Below are 22019 nucleotides of genomic sequence, written 5' to 3'. Positions count from 1 at the left end.
TTGTTTGGGTTGGATGACTCGTACGCTCCACATTGATAACTTTTACAAGCGTGGACACATGCACATGTGGAGGGCTTTAGCCACAAGAACATTTTGGGGACTACAATTATGCAATACAACTTTAGTTGCGTAGCAAATAAAGTTCTCGAACTGGTGCTGTTGCGGTCGTGTTCAATGAGTTTGAAAATTAACAGACGTGGTATCTTTTAGTTCAAACTTCCTCTAACCAGTTTGGTTAGTAGCGTTATGGTGGTACAGAGATTCTCCAGTAGGCTGACAGATTGCAAATTACACCTGGTTTCGGTAGTAGCGTTAACGTTCTGTATCACAATTTTGCAATGGAGGAACGAACGAATATCAATTTTTGCTTTAAACTGGGAAAATCTGCAAGCGAAACGTATGAAATATTAAAAATTGTTTATGGTAATGAAATGTTCAGTTGTGTTTGGATGGTATGTTATAAGCGGTTCAAAGATGGACGTGAGGATGTTCGCGATGACCCAAGAAGTAGGCGTCCGTCAACCTCTCGAAACGAGGACAGAGTTATAACAGTTCGGGAAATTGCGACAAGGGATATTTTGACCTTCAGAAGTTTGAGCTATGAAACGTTAAGTCGTACCAGTGTGTTTGAATGGTATAAGCGGTTCAAAGACGGACCCGAGAATATTCGTGATGATCCAAGAAGTGGGCATCCATCAGCATCTCTGCCCCAAGTGCCAAGCGATAGTGACCTAGCGATTTTTGTGACATATATAGAGTTCTCTTTCTGAGCGAATAAGTTAAATTTATTGTGTCCTTTCTTCCTGTTTTACTCAAGTGATTCTTTACTTAAAAGTAAGAACCCAGGTTACCGGCCCCACCTCCATGTGGCGGGGCCGGTAACCCGGGAGAAGAAAGTTACTCTTCCAGGGCTAAAAGGAGCAAAGATGGACTTAAATAATTTTCCTCCATTAGAGCCATCAAGCTCAATGTCAGAAATGTCCAATGAAAATAACTCAAACCACCCTTTTGAAGAGAAGCAGAGTGTCCTAACCTCCCTAACTTTTTGGTGATATACTCTCTGTCTACTCAGCCTGCGGGAAAGTTATCACCATTTATGATCCAAAAATATTTGGAATCTATTGCGGGATCACCAAAAATGGTGAAGAGACTACAATCAGGAGACCTCCTGGTTGAAATAGCCACCACCAAACATTCTTAGTGGCTATTAAAAACAAAAACATTTAGTAGGTTGCCAGCAGGGGCGAGCCGTCTCAAGGGTGCAAGGAGTGCACTGTACCCGGGCGCCAACGTTTAAGGGGCGCCTAAAAACTTATGAAGAAAACATAGGAAGAAAATTTTAAAGGGGGCACCAGATTTCAATTGGCACCCGGATGACACATACCCTAGGAACGCCCCTGGTTGCCAGTATCTGTTACTCTCCACAATACTTTAAATTCATTGAAAGACGTCATCTCAGAGTGGGACCTACTTTCAGTGAATGAGGACGAATTAGTCCAAGAACTTGGTAATCAGAAGGTAATCAGTGCGAAGCGCATAATGATTAAAAAAGATGGAAATCTCGTACCAACACGATCCATCATTTTAACCTTCAGCACTCCTAATTTACCATTCACTGTAAAAGCTGGCTATTTAAACTGCCGAAATCGGCCGTACATCCCGAATCCTCTTCACGGACTTTTTAAATGCCAGAAATATGGCCATTCTCAGCAGGCATGCAGAGGTGATGCCATCTGCCCTATATGTAGCTTGAAGGACCATACACAAGCAGATTGCTCAGCCTCAATCCCCGTGTATCCCAACTGCAAAGGAAGTCATCCTGCGTTTTCTAAATCATGTGATATGTGGAAAACCGGAAATAAAATTTCCCCAACATAATTTGTCACCCCAACATAATTTGTCCGCGTGCTTCAGAACATAAAGTAACATATCCTGAAGCACGCGGACAAATTATGTTGATCATGCACAGTCTATCCAATGCGTCTCGCACCCGAAGCTATCTTTCAACTGCAGTTCAAACAGATGTGTCAATACCACCGAACACCTCTTTGACAATTTAGTCTAAAGAAACCTTATCAACCTCCAGAAAAGATACTTCTTAGTCTAAAACCAGTGAAGCCACAAACACTCCAATTAGTGTCCCAACTGATACTCCAACAATCTTGCAGGACACTGAAGGAATGAAAACTACTAAAGATTGTAAGAAAGCCGAACCACAAACCAACAGTATGGAAGTGGATTATGAGGAACCCATCCTAGAATTGCATTCCAATGACACTATGGATACTGGTCGCCCCTCATTCCCAAAAAAAGATCGACAAAAATGCCCTTTATCCAAAATACAGCCAGATGAATCATTCTCAGGTAAACCTAAATAATGCATAACATCATACAGTGGAATTGCAGAGGATTAAACAGTCGTTCTGATGACGTAAGGGATTTAATAGCTTAATTTAACCCCATAGCTGTATGCCTACAAGAAACATTCTTGTCACCCCAAGTTTCGCCAAAATTCTCCAATATAAGATGTACAGACGAGATAGAAACTCAGAGTCTCCCGCATGTGGAGGAATAGCCATCCTGGTTAATTATAACTTACCATCAAATCCAATCCAGTTAAGAACAAATCTAGAAGATGTGACTACTCGTATTGCAGTTGATGCATCAGTACCCTTGTTACCGTTTATATTCATCATCTCTACCTCTTCCCCATTTAGAACTTGACAGCCTCATTACACTACCACCATTCCAATTTGTCTGTTTTGGTGACTTTAATGAACACCATCCATTGTGGAGGATCCGCTATAATGGACACAAGAGGCAAATTGAAGAATTTATGAATAATAGTGATCTTAATTTACTAAACTCTGGATCTCCTATTTACATCCACCTATCTACAGGATCTACTTCTGCAGTTGACTTGTCAATTTGCTCTCCATCCATCTTTCCAATCCTGACATGGTCGGTATTATCCGATCCCTTTAACGGTAACCACTTTCCAATTATTTGCTCAATACAAACAGTGATAACTCAAAATCCTAAGTAACGATTCAATTGGAAGTTTAGTAAGGCGTACTGGGATGGCTATTTTGTCCAAATGCTCTTAGACAGAATTTATGTCCAACAGAAATGTATTGATGATGTAACTACTCACATCACCAATCAGATTCTGACGGCGGTAAATGCTTTTGTGGGGGGAGATTTTTCCCCCATTTTATCCTTTTATTATCTCCTTTTGTCTTATTATACATTTAACTCAGGTTTTCTTAGGGGCCCTCACACCTACAAGACCCCACTCTTTGCCACCTGACTGCTATGCTCTGCAAATATCACATAAGATTCTCAAGCTCTTGAGAGTAATTTCCATTGATTCCCCTTAATCAGAGACCAGGACTCTCTCGCCTAATTGCGGGAGAGCAAGCTCTTAACTAGGCAAGCAAGGCGTGTGTTGATTAGACTAACAGGACTCAAGTGAAAACAAAACATGAAATTTATTACATGCACAAAGACAAAATTATATACTATACAATTGAATAAAAGAAAACATACATTCATAATATACAAAGTCAACTCAGAGGTATCTTGCATAATCATTCCCATCACATTTCCATTCACTAATAATCTGAGCTTACCTTTGAATGAAAACACCTGATTCGATCTTCTTGCTCTAACTAACTCCTAACACTTATACATTCACTATACTCATTCATTACTCCTGGATACAATTCCGTTTCTTACATTAACAATCAAATATGCTACTTTCATCATTATGCTCAGTGTTCTCCCCACTCTTTTACAATATACTTGCAGACCAGTCTTAACTTTCCTAAAGTCTCTACATGTCACTTAGGCGCCTCCGTAGCCAGGTGGGAAGGAGCGGCAGTGCGTAGCACACGCTTCTTGATTAGACCGGGGTTCGAGCCCGTCACCACCAAATACGGAGGATGCGGAATGGTCAGGGAATGACCACCGCATATCACGGTGCAATATGGCCTTAGTTGCTAATGCTCCCAAAAAAAAAAAAAAAAAAACCAAACCAAACATGTCACTAGTCATTCAGATAAACCGACAATCTTCATCAATAAACCATTACATTCAGAGTTTCTCATTAACTTACTTATCTATAACTTTAAAACATATTCAGAATCTTTCTTTGAAAAGTTACTACCCTTCCTACCACATTATATCTGTTATATCAATCTCATCTACTATTCACTCCTTAGTTTCCCTTCCATTATACACTAACCCCTTTTAACATAATAAACTCTGTTAGTATTTTTGCTTCAGAGAGAAACTTTCGTCTCTTTACCTATTTAGTACTAACCCCCTTTAATTATACTATTTCTCTAACAGTCCTTCTAACTAGCTTAGTGTACTTAATATAGTGCTCACCTACTTCTATCCTTTTCTTTCCTTTCCAAGGAGGTTTCAGGTTTCCATCTTAGGCTATCTTCTATGGCTCTCCTTCATCTGCTTTCTCCTGTATCTGCTTCAGATAGATTTCCGGAACTCTTGGCTGCATGGGTCTGGCGTCCCTTCTGCGTTTTGAATGCGCAACTCCTCCCTTACTAAAGATCATTCTGATGCATCTTGCTCCAAGAGGTCGTTACCTTTTCTGGCACACACTGTCTTTCATAACTCCTTTTTCTTATCATCCTTGCCCTTCCCGTTACTCCAACCATTAACTATGTTCTTTCATTACAGTTTAGGCCCCTTTCTATCACTCCCTACATTTCGGCACTGCCCGACTTACTTTATTTTTCTCTCCTCCGACTTTTTTTCTCCCCCAAACTCCTTCTTTCTTGTTTTTCAAGAGAGGACTCTTTTCTTTTTTCCGCTCTCTCTTTTCGTTCCCTGAACTCCATACCGCCCCTTTTGACTGGCCCACCTCCGTTCGGGACTTCAACCAATCTTCCCCTTCCTATTTAAATTTACGTTCCATTTCATTCGCTAATATTAAATTTCCATGCTGTCCCTTTAGCGCGCGATCCAACCTCCCCTTTGAATATCTTTTTTTTTTTTTTTTCCCAGGCAGTATACCCCTTTAATGTCGACCGGCGACCTCCACAAACACTCAATTTCCATTTTCGCACCTTGCCTTCTAAAGCATCAGAAACCTTCCATCACAGACAGCCAGACGCCATGTTTGAAATGTTTGAAACCGAACATTTGAAGTGCACCTACTTCCTGTTTAGTCTGACGGTGTAATCGATCAACGGAGACGCCTCGACTAATCCGGTCTCCCGTCCTATTGTTTGCTCCCGAGCAACCCCTTTCATGCCTTTTCAAAAATGACCTCCGTTACCTATTCCTGCTGTCCCTGTTTGTTTTCGTGTATATTGGGAGCTGTCAGTTTATCCGTTTGCTACTATTTATTCTCACGCTTACCCCATCCCTTCACTACATTTAACTTTTTCTAATTTAAATCTTACTTTGCGAAAAACAACCCCAATATTGTTATTTAAATTAACTTGTAAGATCTTATATCTTACATTTTCATTCCAAAATCTAAGACATGTCGCGCTCACCGAAATCACTTGTGGAATGCAATGTGCTCTATTGCCAAACAACAGAAAAACCGCGCAGGGAATAATTTCCGGAAGTGTCCTACTACCGCTAACTTGACTGCTTATAAAAGGCTTAAAGTAAAAGCAAGGCAAATTAGAAGGAAAGTAAACGCGATTCGTGGATTGCTTTTGCATCAACCATCACAAAAGACACTGACACACGGATCATCTGGGGAAGGATACACGTGCTAAATGGCAAATTTGTTCGGCTGCCCTCTACATACTTCACTAGAAAGGGAAAGACATATCTACTCCTGAAGAAGTTGCCAATGCGTTAGTAGAATCTTTTCCACCATCTCTGCTTCTACTTCCTGTGCATTCTCCTTCCAGAGCATTAAAGATGGTGTAGAACGGTATAAAATTAGCTTCTCAACGCGCCGCTCCTGTCTGTACAACCAACCCTTTACATTCATAGAACTGAAAGAATCATTAAATAGGTCTCCAAACAGTGCTGCAGGGCCAAATGGTGTTCATTACATTATGCTGAAGCATTTACATGAAGAGGACTTGTGTACCCTGTTGATTTTCTACAATCGGATTTTCTCTGAAAATGCCTATTCTTCTTCCTGGCGCCATTTATTCATTATCGTCATACCAAAACCAGGCAAAGAAAATCGTAAGTGCAGAGCTAAACATCGCCTCTTTGGACGCCTTCGCTGACTCTTTTCAGAAACTTGTTGAAGGGTGTAATAAGTGCATTCAATCAAGTGGTGATTGCTTTGAGTCAAAATTGGGAGTGGATCCAAAACTTGGCTCCGTTTTTCGAGTTCCTTCACTTTGTGTTCTTTTCACTGTACCAGTCAGGGAACTTTATTGACACACCTCGTATAATTGTAGTGTCCCCTCAGTCCCACCCATGGATGTATCCATGTATCATTGTATTTTAACAATACTAGATGTTATTGTATCTATGCCAGGTTGATTGTCTCACATAAACTTTATGCTTGGATCCATAAATTCAAAATTTGAATTCATCCGTCCAAATTACATTTTTCTGTTCTTCAAATGTCCAGTAGATCTTAGCTCATGCCAACCATTTCTTTCGGTTTTCCGGTTTTAATAAGGGTTTTTGGAGTGCTACACGACCATGAAGTCCTGTTTGTTTAAGACAAAGTTTTAGAGTGGATGTAGACATGGGAATTTCTCTGTTCCTATTGAACTCAGCTCGGATTTCAGGTACCAAGTCACCGATTGCGTTTAGAAACCAGTATTATTGCCTAAACTTATACTTTCGTTGTTACGCGCGGTCGTCCTGATCGTGGTTTGTCCTTTAAAGTGGCACTTTCCTTGAATCGTCGAATGGTAGTTTGTACTCCTTTAAATGAAACACCTGTTTGTTGTTTTTTGCTAATATCTCATGGAATAACTTTCTTTATACAGAGTTATAACAGCACTTCTTTTTTTCAACACTCAATTCCTTATTTCTTGCCGTGTTCATCATGAAACATTAAACCTACGCCAAACACTCTTTCTGAATGACTTGATGTTCAATTTTATGTTACAGCTCTTCCTTCTCAATTTGTATTATTGAAAAACACTCTAGAATCATTTACAATCTTCTATAATATTGATAATAATGCTCCCACTTTCTAAAATATTCTAGAATCATCAACAGCGTTCAGGAATCTCCTGAAATGTTCTATCACATTCAGGGGCCTTCTACACCTTTCTGGTATATTTTCGAATATTCTAGAAATTTCTTAAACATTATTTAAGTTTTTTTGATGTTTTATACATAACAGAAAGCATTTTAATAAAAATTGGTGAACAAGTTGGCTCTGTTTTAATAAAAATTTGAAAATTAATCAAAATGAAACATGATTTCAATTTTTAGGCGGGAGTGTATATTACTCTAATATTAATAATAATAATAATAATTACAGTAATTTGTATTTAAAAAAATTCAGTAATGCTTTTCAGAAAAGGTTGTTTATGAACCATTTTTCAAAAATGACTTCCGTTTGTTTCTATCACGTTGGGTTTATTCAAAAATCACGAAAATGTTTTTGATTTTTTCGAAAATTTGTATTAAATTTGGCAGAATTTGTGCACTGAAATTTGAATAAAATACTACATTTTTCAGACTTTTATATTTAACCACCTGTAGAAAACTACTAAAAATGGCAGTGTGGTAAAAAAAAAGTCCACTAACACTCACCTATAATTTTAAAAACTGATCTACGATGGGTCACATTTTCGTTTCTAAATATTTTCTTCCACATCTTTCTATGTTACAGTTCCTCTTCAGCATCCAGCAATAGTCAGCCATCATATTGACATTCCATCTCCCCCTTTTACCTAATCTCCATGTCTTTAATATACCTGTGAAACCTCTCACCCTGTTCTTCACTAACACTTCCTAGATTTTCTGCGAAGTAGTCGATGTGGGATTGTTAAAAACGTACCTTGACACTCATGTTGCAGTCCAGCTTCTTGAAGTTTACCAACGTATTTTAAACTGTATTCTTGTAGTCTGGATGCTTGTTATTCCTTGATAACTTCTCAACATTAGACCTGAAGGTAATGTGTTTTTTTTTTTTTTATCTTTAATTCATAGTTCACTCAAACTCTCAGTGCTTCATCAGTTTGCGAATTTGAGGTCCAACAAAAATACATTGCTTTAGTTTTTCTTGGGTTATCGATGGGAATTTAGTACTGTACAAAAGTAGTAGAAGCAAGGACCTTCCTGAGGTGGTGGACCTACCTTTCACAAACTGTTTCATCAAATCCAGTTTGATGTGCAAGGGTGGAAGGAGGGCAGTTTTGGAGTCTACCAGTGGTTAATGAACTATGTTCTTTGATCCAGGCAACAAACTGCCCCTCTTTCGCAAGATTTGGACATTACAGTGCTTACTCCTTGCGCGACTGCCCCACTCACGCAAAAAGCAAGGCATTTTTGTGTTACCAGATTGCCTTCTTTTTTACCATTTTTCCATTATCTCAATGCTTCAACACAGGTTCGACAAACTTTATGTGGAGCCCATTGTTTATCTTGTTCACCGAGTTTCACTTCAAAATAAGCACAATACACATTTTCCCCCCCCAACTTGAGCGAAGATATTTTACTCACATTTCAGCACAAATTTGACGCGATAACCTCAAAAATGAGCTCATGCTGATAAACACTGCTTGTGGAGCTCTTGAAGGTCAAGAAACAAATGACTGAAGTCAGTGTTGCCAACATGTGAAGATTTAGTTTACAAATTTCCAGCATTTACTTCTAACTTAATACATTCATTAAGACAACTCATGACATCAGCTTAAGTGACCTGTGAAGAAACTACGTGATAGAAAAAAAAAACGAATGTCATTTTTGAAACAGAATGAAAAACTGAGTTAAAAACAGCTATTAGTTTACAAACATCGAAAACCATGCAGAGTGGTGTTATTATTTTTACACATTTGTATTATTACATTGATTGAGGTTGCCAAGTCAGAAACATCATGCGATGTACGAGTTTCTAAATAGCAATGCTTATAAGAGAATCATGGCTAGTAATCAAACAGCAGGACAAAGTCAGCAATGCAAAAATAATACCGTATATATATCAAATAATGATTACATTCAGGAAGAAAATTTCACATAGATTTCGAGTCTATTTTCAAACTTTCCTTTCCTTGTTATCTTGTTGATCTTTGTTGGGTTTTTTTATACTTTAGGTATTTTATTTCCTATATGAGGATGTTTCCTTATTTCCTTTAAACGATTCCAAAGGAGGAAGTGCCCAAATGATATGTTATTTGTATCTCACGTAATTCACAGTCTTACGTAGGGCACCTTAGATCACATGTAATTTTTTGCAAACTGTAAAAAGTTCGGTTTTAAAGCGTGCATCATAACGTATAGCGCCCATTGTCTCCACCATGCCTGTCCGTCAACACGTAGTAACTCGACTCCCAGTGGACGGATTTATTAAAATTTTATGTTTGGAGTTTGTAGAAAGATTTGTTAAACCATCCAAAATTTCACTAAAATTGGACAAATAGAAATACCTCAACTATTTCTTCTCCTTTTATTTACATATCACATTAGCTATCCATATACCGCATATTCTAGCTGGAGTATTGGATACTGTTTGTTTAACGTGCATCTGAATGAAAGAATGAATGAGCAAATAGCACATGTGCAGAAAGTAAATGTTCCTGGTTCGCGCATATGAAGTGGTTGCTCTTTGACGAGCTCTTTTTTATGTTATCAGTTTACTAAATATATAAAACACGAATTATTAATCTTTGTTTAACGTATTAATCACAGTCGTGTTTCGTACGTAGGCTTTAGCATCCAAGAACATTTTCCTTGAACACTATTTTTATTCTTTATATTTTTATCGCTATACCAAGAAGCAAAATTAATTCGTTGCACCAAAGTTGCCTTGGTATTGTACTCCTGTAAATAAAACTCACTGCTCCAATGAAGAAGTATGTTGCTGTTTTGTGTAAAGCGTCTGCTACAACTCAGACTTTAATTTTGGGTTAAATAAAGACCTCCAGGTCTCACAAAAAGGCATCTGATGGACAGTAGAGAAAGCAAAAATTTGGGAAAAAGAAAAGAGAGACAGACACGAAGTGTGAGTGGCTCAAGTGAAACAGAAGAGGCTACTACAAACCATCAAACTCAACTTATATAAGGTTTAAAAGGCTATTCAGACTCAGGTTTCGTTGGTTGGTACAAAATATAAAGACCTTAAAAACCCAGCGACTGAAGGTATCCACAATATGTGCGAGATATCAGAGAGTTCAGGAGAATAAAATTGAGTAAAGTGAGTTGATGGAAAAAGCGTGTGCTATGAGGCCTGTATAACCAAGCAGCAAACTTAGTTTGCTCAACGAAATACAGTTTTGTCCTCCTACCTAGTACTATAGTGTTTAAATAGCATTCATACCACACGCTTTTCCCGTTCACTCATATTAATCACAGCAGAAACGTAAACTCCATGTTACATTTAAATTTATATTAAAAATCCAGAAGGAAATAAGTAAAGTATTACATAATTTAGTGAGTATTATGTTGTGAGGTGCGCACTTATATTAAAACAATTACTTTTATATATTATTCTTTAACTGGTAACAAGATGATTAGTTATTTACTTGCACTTCTGCTAATCACAGAAAAGAAAAAGAAAATGCAGTAATTTCAGAAATAAAAATGGAACGCGCTGAAATGTAACGCAACGCGTATATTTCCGAACTTCTCTTCCTTCTCATCACACTTGAGTAATATTCTATCGGTGCATAGCGACACAACTTAAATCCATCCCATGCATCGATTTTGTTTGTCTGTGTAAAAGAAATTAAAAAGTGATTACAATGGACAGTTAAAACCATGCAGTATAATCGTCGCTCGGTACTTAAAAGAATAAGAGGGTACATTGGGTTCTAGAGAAATAACAGAAAATTCTAGAAACTGAAATACCAAAGTTTAGTCTATGTGCTACTCTTGAAACATCATGCAGTCGAAAATAAAGATTCGAGGATGTTCCACGAATATTTTATGCTTATATATCACAACTTACGTACAATACATTGTCAATAATTCTCATTATTGTTTTGTACATAGTCCAAAAAAGCATTCACATTTAAAAATTCAACAAGAATTACAAATATTGTATCAACGCATAAAAACACCATTATCAAACACATTCATGAGGTTTATATATACATATCTCGAGTCAACAGCCTAACAGTTAAATAGCATAAACCTAATTGTAGTCAAAAATATGAACCAAAAGTCTGGAGTCAGGTTTGCCTTTAAAGCACCATCATCCACTTATGTGACTTCAATTTTTTATGACATCATAATCCCAAACGTATGGAACCTTTATGGCCATTTACAGCGATTCCGCCCTACACCATAAAAATCCCGCCTACAAACATATCGCTTTCCCAATCCCAATATTAATGGGATGAAATCTAGTTGTCATTCCCTCAAAATGAAAACGCTTGGAGAATCTGATTGAAGACGATCTTATCTTGATTCACCAGTGAAAACCCGAGTTTTCGATAGTTAAAAAAAAAACCATGCTGCCCTCGCCTGAGACCGACTAATCAGCCACTTTGTGAGAAAGGCCCATGAAAATTCCTCATGTCATTGACTCAGGTCTTTTCCAGCCGGTGTGGGGTGGAAAGACAATATCCTGAAATATACTTAAAAGCATATAAGTAATGTAAGGACTTTTTTATTTATTATGAAGGATTAAGGACCAATGGTCCTTAATCTTTCATTATTAAAAAAGATATCTTGACCAATGGTGTCTTTGTTTTTGTTTGGTAGGTTCGCCGCGTATAATGTCTTATTGGTTGACAGTAGTATCTGATAACGCATTTCCAATAAAGAAGGAATAGTTGGGATGTTTGCATTTATTTATTTTATTATTTTTTTTTCAGTGTATGTCATGAGAATTATTCAAGTTCTCTGTCTGGTTTTGAATGCAAATCCTATCACAACACCTCGGGCCCATTCGTTCATCAACTTTAAAATTAGTTTCTTTTCGTTAACCAGTCTGCAAACAACGTAAAGAAACTAACTTAGACAATTTTAAGTTCCTTGTGACTTGAAATTGTCTAATTGTGTAAGTTTGTACGACTTACAATGCTTCAAATCACATTCACATTCATATCACATTCAAATAGATAAAACTAACTTAGACAATTTTAAGTTCCTTGTGACTTGAAATTGTCTAATTGTGTAAGTTTGTACGACTTACAATGCTTCAAATCACATTCACATTCATATCACATTCAAATAGATAAAACTAACTTAGACAATTTTAAGTTCCTTGTGACTTGAAATTGTCTAATTGTGTAAGTTTGTACGACTTACAATGCTTCAAATCACATTCACATTCATATCACATTCAAATAGATAGATATAAAATCCACCCGATAGTCGATTTAATCTTTACGCTGTTAAGATTAAATCGCTTGCATTGTTTAGTCCATCCCAAGCATGGCCATGAAAATACAGCGCCTTGTCTCAATGTATTCTATTCGCTGTTTTGAAACTCGTAGTTTTTGTTATTGTTTTTATTTTATCTTATGAAACCCAGATACTTGTTATATAAGTTTTATATAAATATGTGCGTTGTAAGTTTTGCTGTAAAGTAGGGAAGTTTGCCGAATTCATTAACAGTTTACAAGTTATGCGTTGATGAAAATTTTTTTAGAGCATTTTTTATGTACGATATCAGATTAGGTTAAGATATTCCCGAGCTGTCCTGGGAGTAATTTCAGTGAATAATATCGCATCAAACGATTAATAATCTAAAGAATCGTATCAAAGTGACCAGTGAGCCACCATTGGAAAATCAGTACTCCGACAGAGCCGGACAACATTTAAGTCACATACGTAAATTGAGCAGTACAGCAGGCTGGGTTTTCTACATAAACAAACAGACAAGCAAAAAAATGTTCGTTGCACTAATTTGAAAGACGAATATTATAAGAGGGCATTTTTTATAATATTATATTATAAAAAATGAATAGCTTGTCTCACAAACTGGAACACAGAATTAAAGAAATTACGAGCTGTCCGCTGATGGAATAAAAAAAGTTACTAATAATAAACAGACTAGTTAATAAGAAAAAAAATACCAGAATCATAAACCATGTTATATGAAACCATTCCATGAGATTTCTATACAATATAAAAGCGGAAGGCCATATTTCACACCAAACGTGGTGATCAGTTCGTCGGAACTCAAGATGCTAACGAAAACGTAGATATTTTTAAATTTACATTGTTTCCAGAATATCTATAAAATCGCGTTGGTACAAACAACAAAATAATATCATCATAATTCAGTAACAATATAAAAAAAGTGGTTTACATAAATTTATTTACTTTGATTAACTGAAAATTATTCGCGATAATGCGAAAAAAACTGAGTAAATTGAAAGCCCTAGGAACCAGATTATAAAGATGTAAGGAGGAATGAAAATCGTGCCTTAAACTTATTCCTAAGTCTATAATGGAATCCTCATGTTGGAATTCGTGCGCTTCGATATGATAGCCATAGAAAGCGAAGTCTTAGCGTCTTCTGCAGGCATCTCCGTAGATTACGCTTGACCTATCGCGAGAAATATTTCCCAACTGACTCTGAAAGTTGTCCAGCGCGGAACCGATGGCATTTTTATATTACGCGAATAACGGTAATTGTAGTAGAGTTACCGTTATTCGCGGATATTCCTGGAGGAGTTTTCTCACCATAATGATACCGACATCATGGGCTTTTCTATAGGAGTCCCCCTTCCTCCTGGAAAGATTATTACCCAGTAAAGTAATGAGAATGTATTGGAATAATCCAGCCTTCCAGCTTGCTCTGTTCAAGTCCAAATCGGCCGTTTGTGTGTTATGGCATTGCAGTAGATATCAATGGGTGCTTAACGGATGTAGTTAGTTGAATGGTGACGCGGGATCACCATATGAACTACAAGTATAACCGTTCATGTTCTTCCCCCCTCCACCCCGTGTGTTTATTATTAAGTGTTGTTGATAAATGGATAATGAAGTGAAGGTATTGTGGCTATCAGAAAGCGTATCACCGAAATTAAAGTTCATGGAATATAAACGATTTATGAAAAAAAAATCCCTGTTTATACTCCTGCACGACCACCATAGGTCAGAGGAGTTTACGGCTACTCACTTTGACAAGTCGAATTGGAAACTTGCCCCGCAGAATGCATGGAATCTGTGATTTATTTGTATGAGTAAAACATCCACCAGTACATCTGGTTTTTATCTCCATTAAGTGGTTAATATGCAGCAGTGTATGTGTCAGTACATCTGGTTTTTATCTCCATTAATATGCAGCAGTGTATGTGTGTATCTCTGTGGTTAAGTTGGAATTCATCGGGTGTTAACGCGATGAATTCTAACTAACACGAGATAACTCGATATTTTGTTTTGTTTTGTCTTTCCTTTGTGCGTATCTGCATTAAATTAAGAATAATCTTGTTATTAAAAGTTTTATAACTCCAGAAGTACCGTATTTTATTTGAAGTTATTGTACAGTAGGGAGTCGCTTGTCTCATTCTGTTACTTTAAAAATTTTATTCCAGTTTATAAGCAGTATTAATGGCGTTATGATCTTTAGCATCTTTTGACACCACTAGGGAAGGAGAATATGCGTTGCTACGGGTGTTTAAGCAGCAAATCCAAGTTTCATCGAGCGATTAGCAGCGCGCCTAGAGACAGACAAACCTACTTTCGGTTTACGCAGTTTATTTTCTTTCTTATCTGCTTCCTCTTTCGTTCTAGTTATTATTTCCTTGTGTATAACCGAACAGGAAAACCGACGCTGAGGATCTAGATTCCGATGTTTTCAAAACATAAGTTACTTCCTAAAATATTTCCTCCTAGAATATGAAACGTGATGAATTTCTAAAAGTGAAATCGTAATGTCCGACAAACAAATAAATAAATAAAACTCTTTTGACGGAGGACTATTTCACGGTACATTTGATTCGTTAAATACTTAATAGGAGAAATACCAGGGGAGAAAATAAGTAAGTAAACATTCTCTTGTTTCCGCATGGCTTACGAAGATTAGGAACGTAGAACGAAAGATCGGTAACCATAACATATTGAAAATCCGATTTAATTCGATTTGACAACTAGCTGTTTAATGTAAGCGGCTTAATCAAGGTTTGAACAAGATAATTCTTTAATCTTATAAGCTAAATCCGTTCAAGTACACAAAAGAGGTAGAAGTAAATTTTAGCGTGGTTGGCGATTATTACTTCTATATGCCTTAAGATATTGTTGGCTAGATGAGGAATTGTCATCTGCACCGCTAGTTTTATGTAGTCAAGGAAAGGAAAAAATTTCAGTAATGCTTTTTGGTCCCTAATGGAAGGCTTCTATATGGACACTGGAAGAAGTTGGAGGTACTGGTAAGATCCTACGCTGGATCGCAAGCTGGCTAAAAGATGGGAGACAGATGGTATCTAAGGGAAGCTGTCAAAGTTTTCAGATGAATTGAAGATCGTAAGGTTGGTTAACAATTCTTGCTAGGCCAAGATGCTTCTAAAAGAGTTTGATCGGTTGCATAAGTGGTCCGAAAAATCGTAGCTGAAGTTTAGTGCTTCTAAATACAGTATGAGGTTATGAATTTCAGGAACAGAAATCCTGGAGTCACGTAAAAGATAAGGGAAGAAGAGCTAAAAGTGCTTAAAGACGAAAAAGACTAAGGCGCTTCCATTCAAACCGATAATATATTTTCCATAAAGTGTAAACAGGTAGCTAGGAAGGGCACTGTTAATGATTTATAGGACATTTTACGGTAGGGATAGGGAATTCATTATAACTCTGTACAAGACGATGATTATACCGCATTTGGAATATTGTATTCATGTCTAGAGACTGCACCTAAAAAACAAAAGACAGAATCTTTGGATAGAGATCTGAGAAGGGAGACTAGATTAGTGAATTGAAGAGGAATTAACGAAGGTCTATTTTCCTTCGTAGGTAAAACGATAACTAGGGAGCACAAATAGAAAATATTAGGGAATAATAGAAGATTGGATGTAATAAGCCTTCGAACAAGCGAGAGGCCAGGAGTCTGAAAAATTCAAAGCACAATTAGATAGCTGGAATGGGAATAGTAAAAATATTTTTATTTTATTTTATTATTATTACTTTTTTTTTTTCAGCTGATGCAGGAAAAAGCCCACTTTTTTGCATCATTTATTATGTGGGTTGCCACTTTGCTTGAAGGGACATTCTTTAGCCTTACTAATACTAAATCTAAAACTTGATTTAGTCGGTTCCAATTATATGAGTAGTTTTGAATTTATGGATATCAGTGAGTAGGGGTTGATGGATAATCAAAAATTCTAACACGCGTCAGTTTTATCAATCGCAGCCTTGTATGAACGGTTGGTGAAAAATACACAGCAATTGTCACATTGTTCCAAAATGGCGAGCGCAGTCTGATAATATTTTATTACACAGTTCAGCATCCCTGGGACAGATAGCCATGATATCAATAGAAAAACAGAAATGAAAACTTTAGTTCTTATTTTAAGCAGTATAAAACTGCAGTGGAGCCCTTGCCGCAAATAGATTTTCAATAACAAAAATAAGAAAGTGTTTATTTATTGGTATGAGATATTATAGTGGAAGATTGTGATTTTCGGGATTAAAAAAAATAAAAACAGTGGAAAATCTTGCACTTCCGTTCCTTTCGATCAAGGCCAACTCCGCCTCGATCAGAAAGGAGATGGTGTGTGGCCTAACATGTGGGATTACTTACTGTAATCCCATTAATATAGGATATTTCATAGTATCTGATTAATATGGGATAATGGAAGAAGTCATAACTTATATATATGTTTCTATTACGAATAACCGAAACATGTTAGTTAATGAACCAGTGCGTTAGATTTCAGGCGCGTTCGATTTTTCCTGAAATTCTCGTGAATTTATTTTTCTTTTTCGATGATTAATAGAAGTTAAAAGAAGATTGGATGTAATTAATTACTAAGATAATAATTTTATATTATTTCTGTATGTTCGCTAAACATAGCCGTTTAGTTTTGTTACAGCTGTGTGTAATATTTATTACTCCTCCCCTGTATACTCTTTTTTTATTTTTTTAAGTCTCTCTCTCTTTGAGTGGACCGTGGTTCGAGCCCGTGACTGCTAAATACGATTAACGATTGTAAATTCCTTTGATCTGATGGCTGGGCCGGAATATAAACAAGAACGTTTAATCCTTGAATTTCTTTTTTAACATAGGAATTGCATGGTCAAATGGTATAATAATTACCTTATTTCTATTTGTCCGGTTTCATTGAAATTTGGAATGACTCGAGAAATATTTTTAAAAGTCCCAAATGTAAAATTTCATAAAAATCCGTCCTCTGGGAGTCGAGTTATTATTTGCGGAAGGACGGATATGGAGAGCATAATAGACGCATATGCATATCTATGGAAATGCGCCAAAAATGATGAAAAACTGACTTGACTGCGTGTGTGTATGAATGGGTGGATGGTTGTTTTAATTGGAGAAGGTCATTGCTTTCTTTAGTTAGTCTGTTCAGCACGAATAAAGCCAAGTGTTCTGTCTGTGCCAAACCTCTGTTGCTTCACTCCCCCCCCCCCCACACACAACCAAAGCTTTGTCCAAGGCATATCTGGTTTCATGGTTTTGCAATTAGCTAAACTGAAAACACTTTTAGCGTTATTGGGGTTTTACACTTATTTTTTATTGTTTTTTCTCTCTCTCATTTCAGTAAAAGTTTGCTTATTGGTACTGAACGCATGAATTCAACTTCACTATTGATACTGTTATCTCTTCTCAGTTGAATTTTTGCAATAAACGTGTTCGCTTTCACATTGTTCTCAGTAGTCGAAAAACACACGTCATGCGACACTTAAATAACTGAGAAATAGTTTAAATATAAATTAGCAAAATGAAAGAAAGTAAGAATGAAAGGAACAACAAAAAAGAGCAATTGAATTAACAAAGTTTAAAGTAGAAAAATTGTACGCGAATGAGTGTAGGGGCTTTGTGCCACGGTGTGACGTTAGCATAAAGGATGGAATCTTTCACGCGCCAGTTCTATATGACTGTGGTGTCACTTTTTGATGCTTCATTAAAGGAGAAGTAGATGTCTTTTTTCTTGAAAACACACAGTTGGAGAAATTTAATATTTGGACTCGAGTACTTTGGCAAGAAATATGTGGATCAACGAGCCATTCCATATTTCTTCCGATAAAGTTAGTACCAGGCAACGATTCAAGAAGTAGAATGTTTCAGTGTTCTTGTAGGTTTGCTCGTTCCCATCACCTAGTATCCGTACCACCAGATGAAAATCGCTAGTTTTGATTCTTTTTCTTAGCAGCATAAATGCCATTTCCCAGACATTTATTCGGCTAAGAAAAAGAATAAATAAAAAAAGTAAAAGAAATTCTGCATACACTTCGGAATGGCCATCTAGTATTTTGCTCTAGATCTGTTAGCAATGTATTGAATATTATATAGTACTGTGGGATTCCATTTTTTTTTTAAACGAGACTCACTTTTTATATGATAATTTGTTTTTTTTTCGTTTCAAACATTAAATTTTAATCAGTATACTAACACCCCGGTTGTGTCCCAAGGCACAACAATCATAGAGTGGACACATTATTCAGCTCCCTCAATTTTTAGAACTCATATAATGGACGAAATGCTTGCCTATAAAATAGCTGAAGAAGATAAAGAGAAAATCTCACAAAAAAACAAAAAGAGTAAAAAGAAAAGAAAAAAAAACAGGAAAAAGGGGAACACGGAGAAAATTTGTGAACTCCTTCTGCACACGACGAATTTTAGTGAATTACAAGGTTACACCTTCTTGGGAAAACACGTTGACGTCTTCCGGTATATCCATTTCAGGTCAGTTACTGGCTGCATGATTACCCAACTTGATTTCCTGGAGTTTTTTGGTGCCACTTGGTCTTGTCTAACCACCCAAGTTCTTTCCTTGTACCCAAATGCTATATATCCTTAATGAACACGTTCGCATCCTGTTATTTTGTCGTGTAAAAAATAAATAAAAAGTACATTTGTATAATATATTGTGTGTGCCCAAGTACCCAGTATAACGTAAAAATACTAATTATCATTAAAACTTAAAATTAGAATCGAAAAATTAACAAATATGAAGAGAAGTAAAATTTTATAATGGTAGAAAGCGAGGCGAACTTCGAAAATGGCGAATCCCATTTTCTAAACTTCATTTTAGTGCTTGTTTTTTACTAGACTGTGCTCCTTGGCTTGTGTTATAAACACACCCACGTGCACAGATTGGTGATCCTGTTTTATTTATCACAGCGATGCACATAGTTATGTTATATGTGTGTTAAGCGCCAAAGCAACTATGAGGTGCACTATATTATATCTGTAAATTTCGTTTGTTCTTCGGTCGGCTTGCAGCTTCCTGGATGAAAAACCCCAGTTTTCGGGAATAAAACCATACAACAACAGCCCTCTCCCAATCAACTCAACCACGTTTTCAAAAAGTCCATAAAAATTATTCACGTCATTTACCGGATTCGAATTCTCAGGCCTTTTCACCTGTGGGAGGACGGTGAAATTATATCCACTGTGTTTCTCTCGAGAGCGAGATACGTTCGCATGAATTATTAAAGTCACGAGATAGAAATTGAAAATAGAAAATATCTGTAAATTTCGTTTGTTCTTCGATCTGCAGCTTCCTGGACAAAAAAACCCAAGTTTCCGGGAATAAAACCGTACAACAGCCCTCTCTCCCAAGACCAACTCAACCACATTTTGGAAAAGTCCATAAAATTATTCGCGTCATTGATCGGATTCGAATTCTCAGGCCTTTTCACCTGTGGAGGAGAATACCCTTAGAAGAACTTCATCTAAGGGTTTTCTCTAGTTCAAACAGTCTGTTAAATTTTATCATAAACTATTTTTTTAATAAGGGGCTCGGATAATTCCCAAAATTGAACAAGGGGTTCGACAGCCCTCCCCTCCATCCTGCACACACCTGTTTAAAAGAGCCTATTTCAGTCGTGGCTATAATTAGTCCATCTGAGGCGTAGAAGGTAGGGTTTTCCCATCAGTTACTCCAGATTTTACAAATGGGATGCTAATTGGCCCAGGAACACAGTACAAATATAATACACAGAATTTATTAAAAAACGATTATAAAAGATGATATGCGCCAGTTTATATAGCATACTATTATAAACTGGCACGTATACGAATATTACTGAAAGTTTGATGCTTCAAAAAATGTAGCACGCCAACAAAATAAAATAGTAATTATCTTCAGTTAACATCATATTTAGCTTTTCATCTGCGTTCATCTTTGAAGGCTAGCTACTGTTTAAGTACGCGCATGGATTTCGTTTATGATGTGAGAGAGCAATCTGGAATAATAATAATAATAAGAGAATAAAAAAAAACTCCAGTAGTGAACTAGAACTACCGCTGATTACAGAAGGTCATGAGATCATAATTTTTTCTCAATAACCAGGATTTATTATGATTTACTGCCTTTTATAAAGGATGTTTATATATATATAATGGAGATACACAACCTGACAGTTAAATGAAGTTGGGCCAGTAATGTGGGCCTCTTTAAGAGGATGATTGACAGCGAATGGTTGTTTCGTTAATGTAAATAATAGGGAAATACGAAGGATATTGCAATTTGTTATTTTGTGCACTCCTATGAGTTTCGTAAATTTGGTCTCCCTCAACTATTAGACAACAACTGGTGTATATTTTAATAAATAGTCACACTGTAGCTTCCCCTTCCTCTTCTTGAAACATAATCTTATTAGAATCGTAATATTTAATCTTTCGGAATTAAGCACAAAATAATACTCACAGACGTTAGTGTGTACTCCATTGTTTTTCAAAATAGCCCAAAGTATAGCAAAAGCAATCGCTGCCGGGTTTCCTTTAGATCCAGGGAGTTTCCAGAGCATTTCTGATGTCGAACGCCCTTTGGTGTAGGTAATCGAAAGAGTCGCCACCACTACCAAAATCATGATACACCACCATATTAATCGCGTAGAATACTCTGGAATTAGATTAGCAAAAGTAACCGATAAAAGTATCTTGTCCGAAACCATACTACCGGGAAAAAAATGCGACACACCAGCTACCCAAAGGGACTGAAAACTCCCGGTGTCCATATTTCAACGAAAACAGCTTTGCGATCTTCTCTACTGGAAAAAGCGACTGAGAAATGATCTGACCTCAACCAGTAAGTTAGATTAACGTACTTCTAGCTCCCACTTTTTTTCTCTCTAAATTTTATATAGGTATTTTATTGCGCATGGTCCAAAAGCCCGCCCTGCTTTCACTTCTTGATGAACTAGCCAATAATAAGCCTCCGTTGTCGAATGCAGCGAGGTAAATGGCCTAGAGCCTCCAGCTTCCAGTTGATCACTACGTTATATCTATTTATAGGCGATTTCGCACGAACGCAAAAGTAGGCCAGAAACAGCTGTCATTTAATATCATGGTAGCCAGGTGGCAGTGCTTACTTGCTTGAAAACGCACGTGGTAACGTTTTTGCTTTCTCTGGCTTGAATGTTTTGTTTCGCGTGATCGGAATCAGTGTCATCCCTGATGTGACTTTCTAAAGGAAGCAGCAGCCGGATAAAAAAAATTTAAGCGATAGGTTGTATATATTAACACATACAGTACAAACAGGTTTCATATGGCGTTCAAGGCAAACATGAAGCTTCAAGAATAGTTTATTGTAATTCAGTAACCGTTACTTTTATCTTATTATAGTGTTTAAAATCAAAATATTTTACACTTAGTGTTGTTGAACGTATATGCGAAATGTGACAATGTTTGCACTATAGTAGTTCGTAAATCTATTCACATTGGTTTCTGTGAAATAAGATGTAATCACTGGTATGTTGTATGTATATGCAACTGTGCGATGATTAGTTACAATTAAATGCACCCGTTAATG

The 22019-nt window shown here is 36.8% G+C and overlaps 1 protein-coding gene across 1 annotated transcript in view; it reads right to left on the bottom strand.

The window, feature by feature from the left end:
* The window catches only part of LOC150081688 (cytochrome P450 4c3-like), a 101690-nt gene extending 80385 nt beyond the window's left edge, over positions 1-21305 (bottom strand). Inside the window, exon 1 of the mRNA XM_090378808.1 lies at positions 20916-21305. Within this exon, the coding sequence (XP_090234934.1) occupies positions 20916-21225 (310 nt within the window). The 5' untranslated portion in view covers positions 21226-21305. The remainder of the gene's footprint in view (positions 1-20915) is intronic.
* Positions 21306-22019: the final 714 nt, after the last annotated feature.

This window comes from Mastigoproctus giganteus, chromosome 8, assembly GCF_048544385.1.
Source record: "Mastigoproctus giganteus isolate SK-2022 chromosome 8, ASM4854438v1, whole genome shotgun sequence".
Lineage (NCBI taxonomy): Eukaryota > Metazoa > Arthropoda > Arachnida > Uropygi > Thelyphonidae > Mastigoproctus > Mastigoproctus giganteus.
This window is presented reverse-complemented; position numbering and strand designations above follow the sequence as displayed.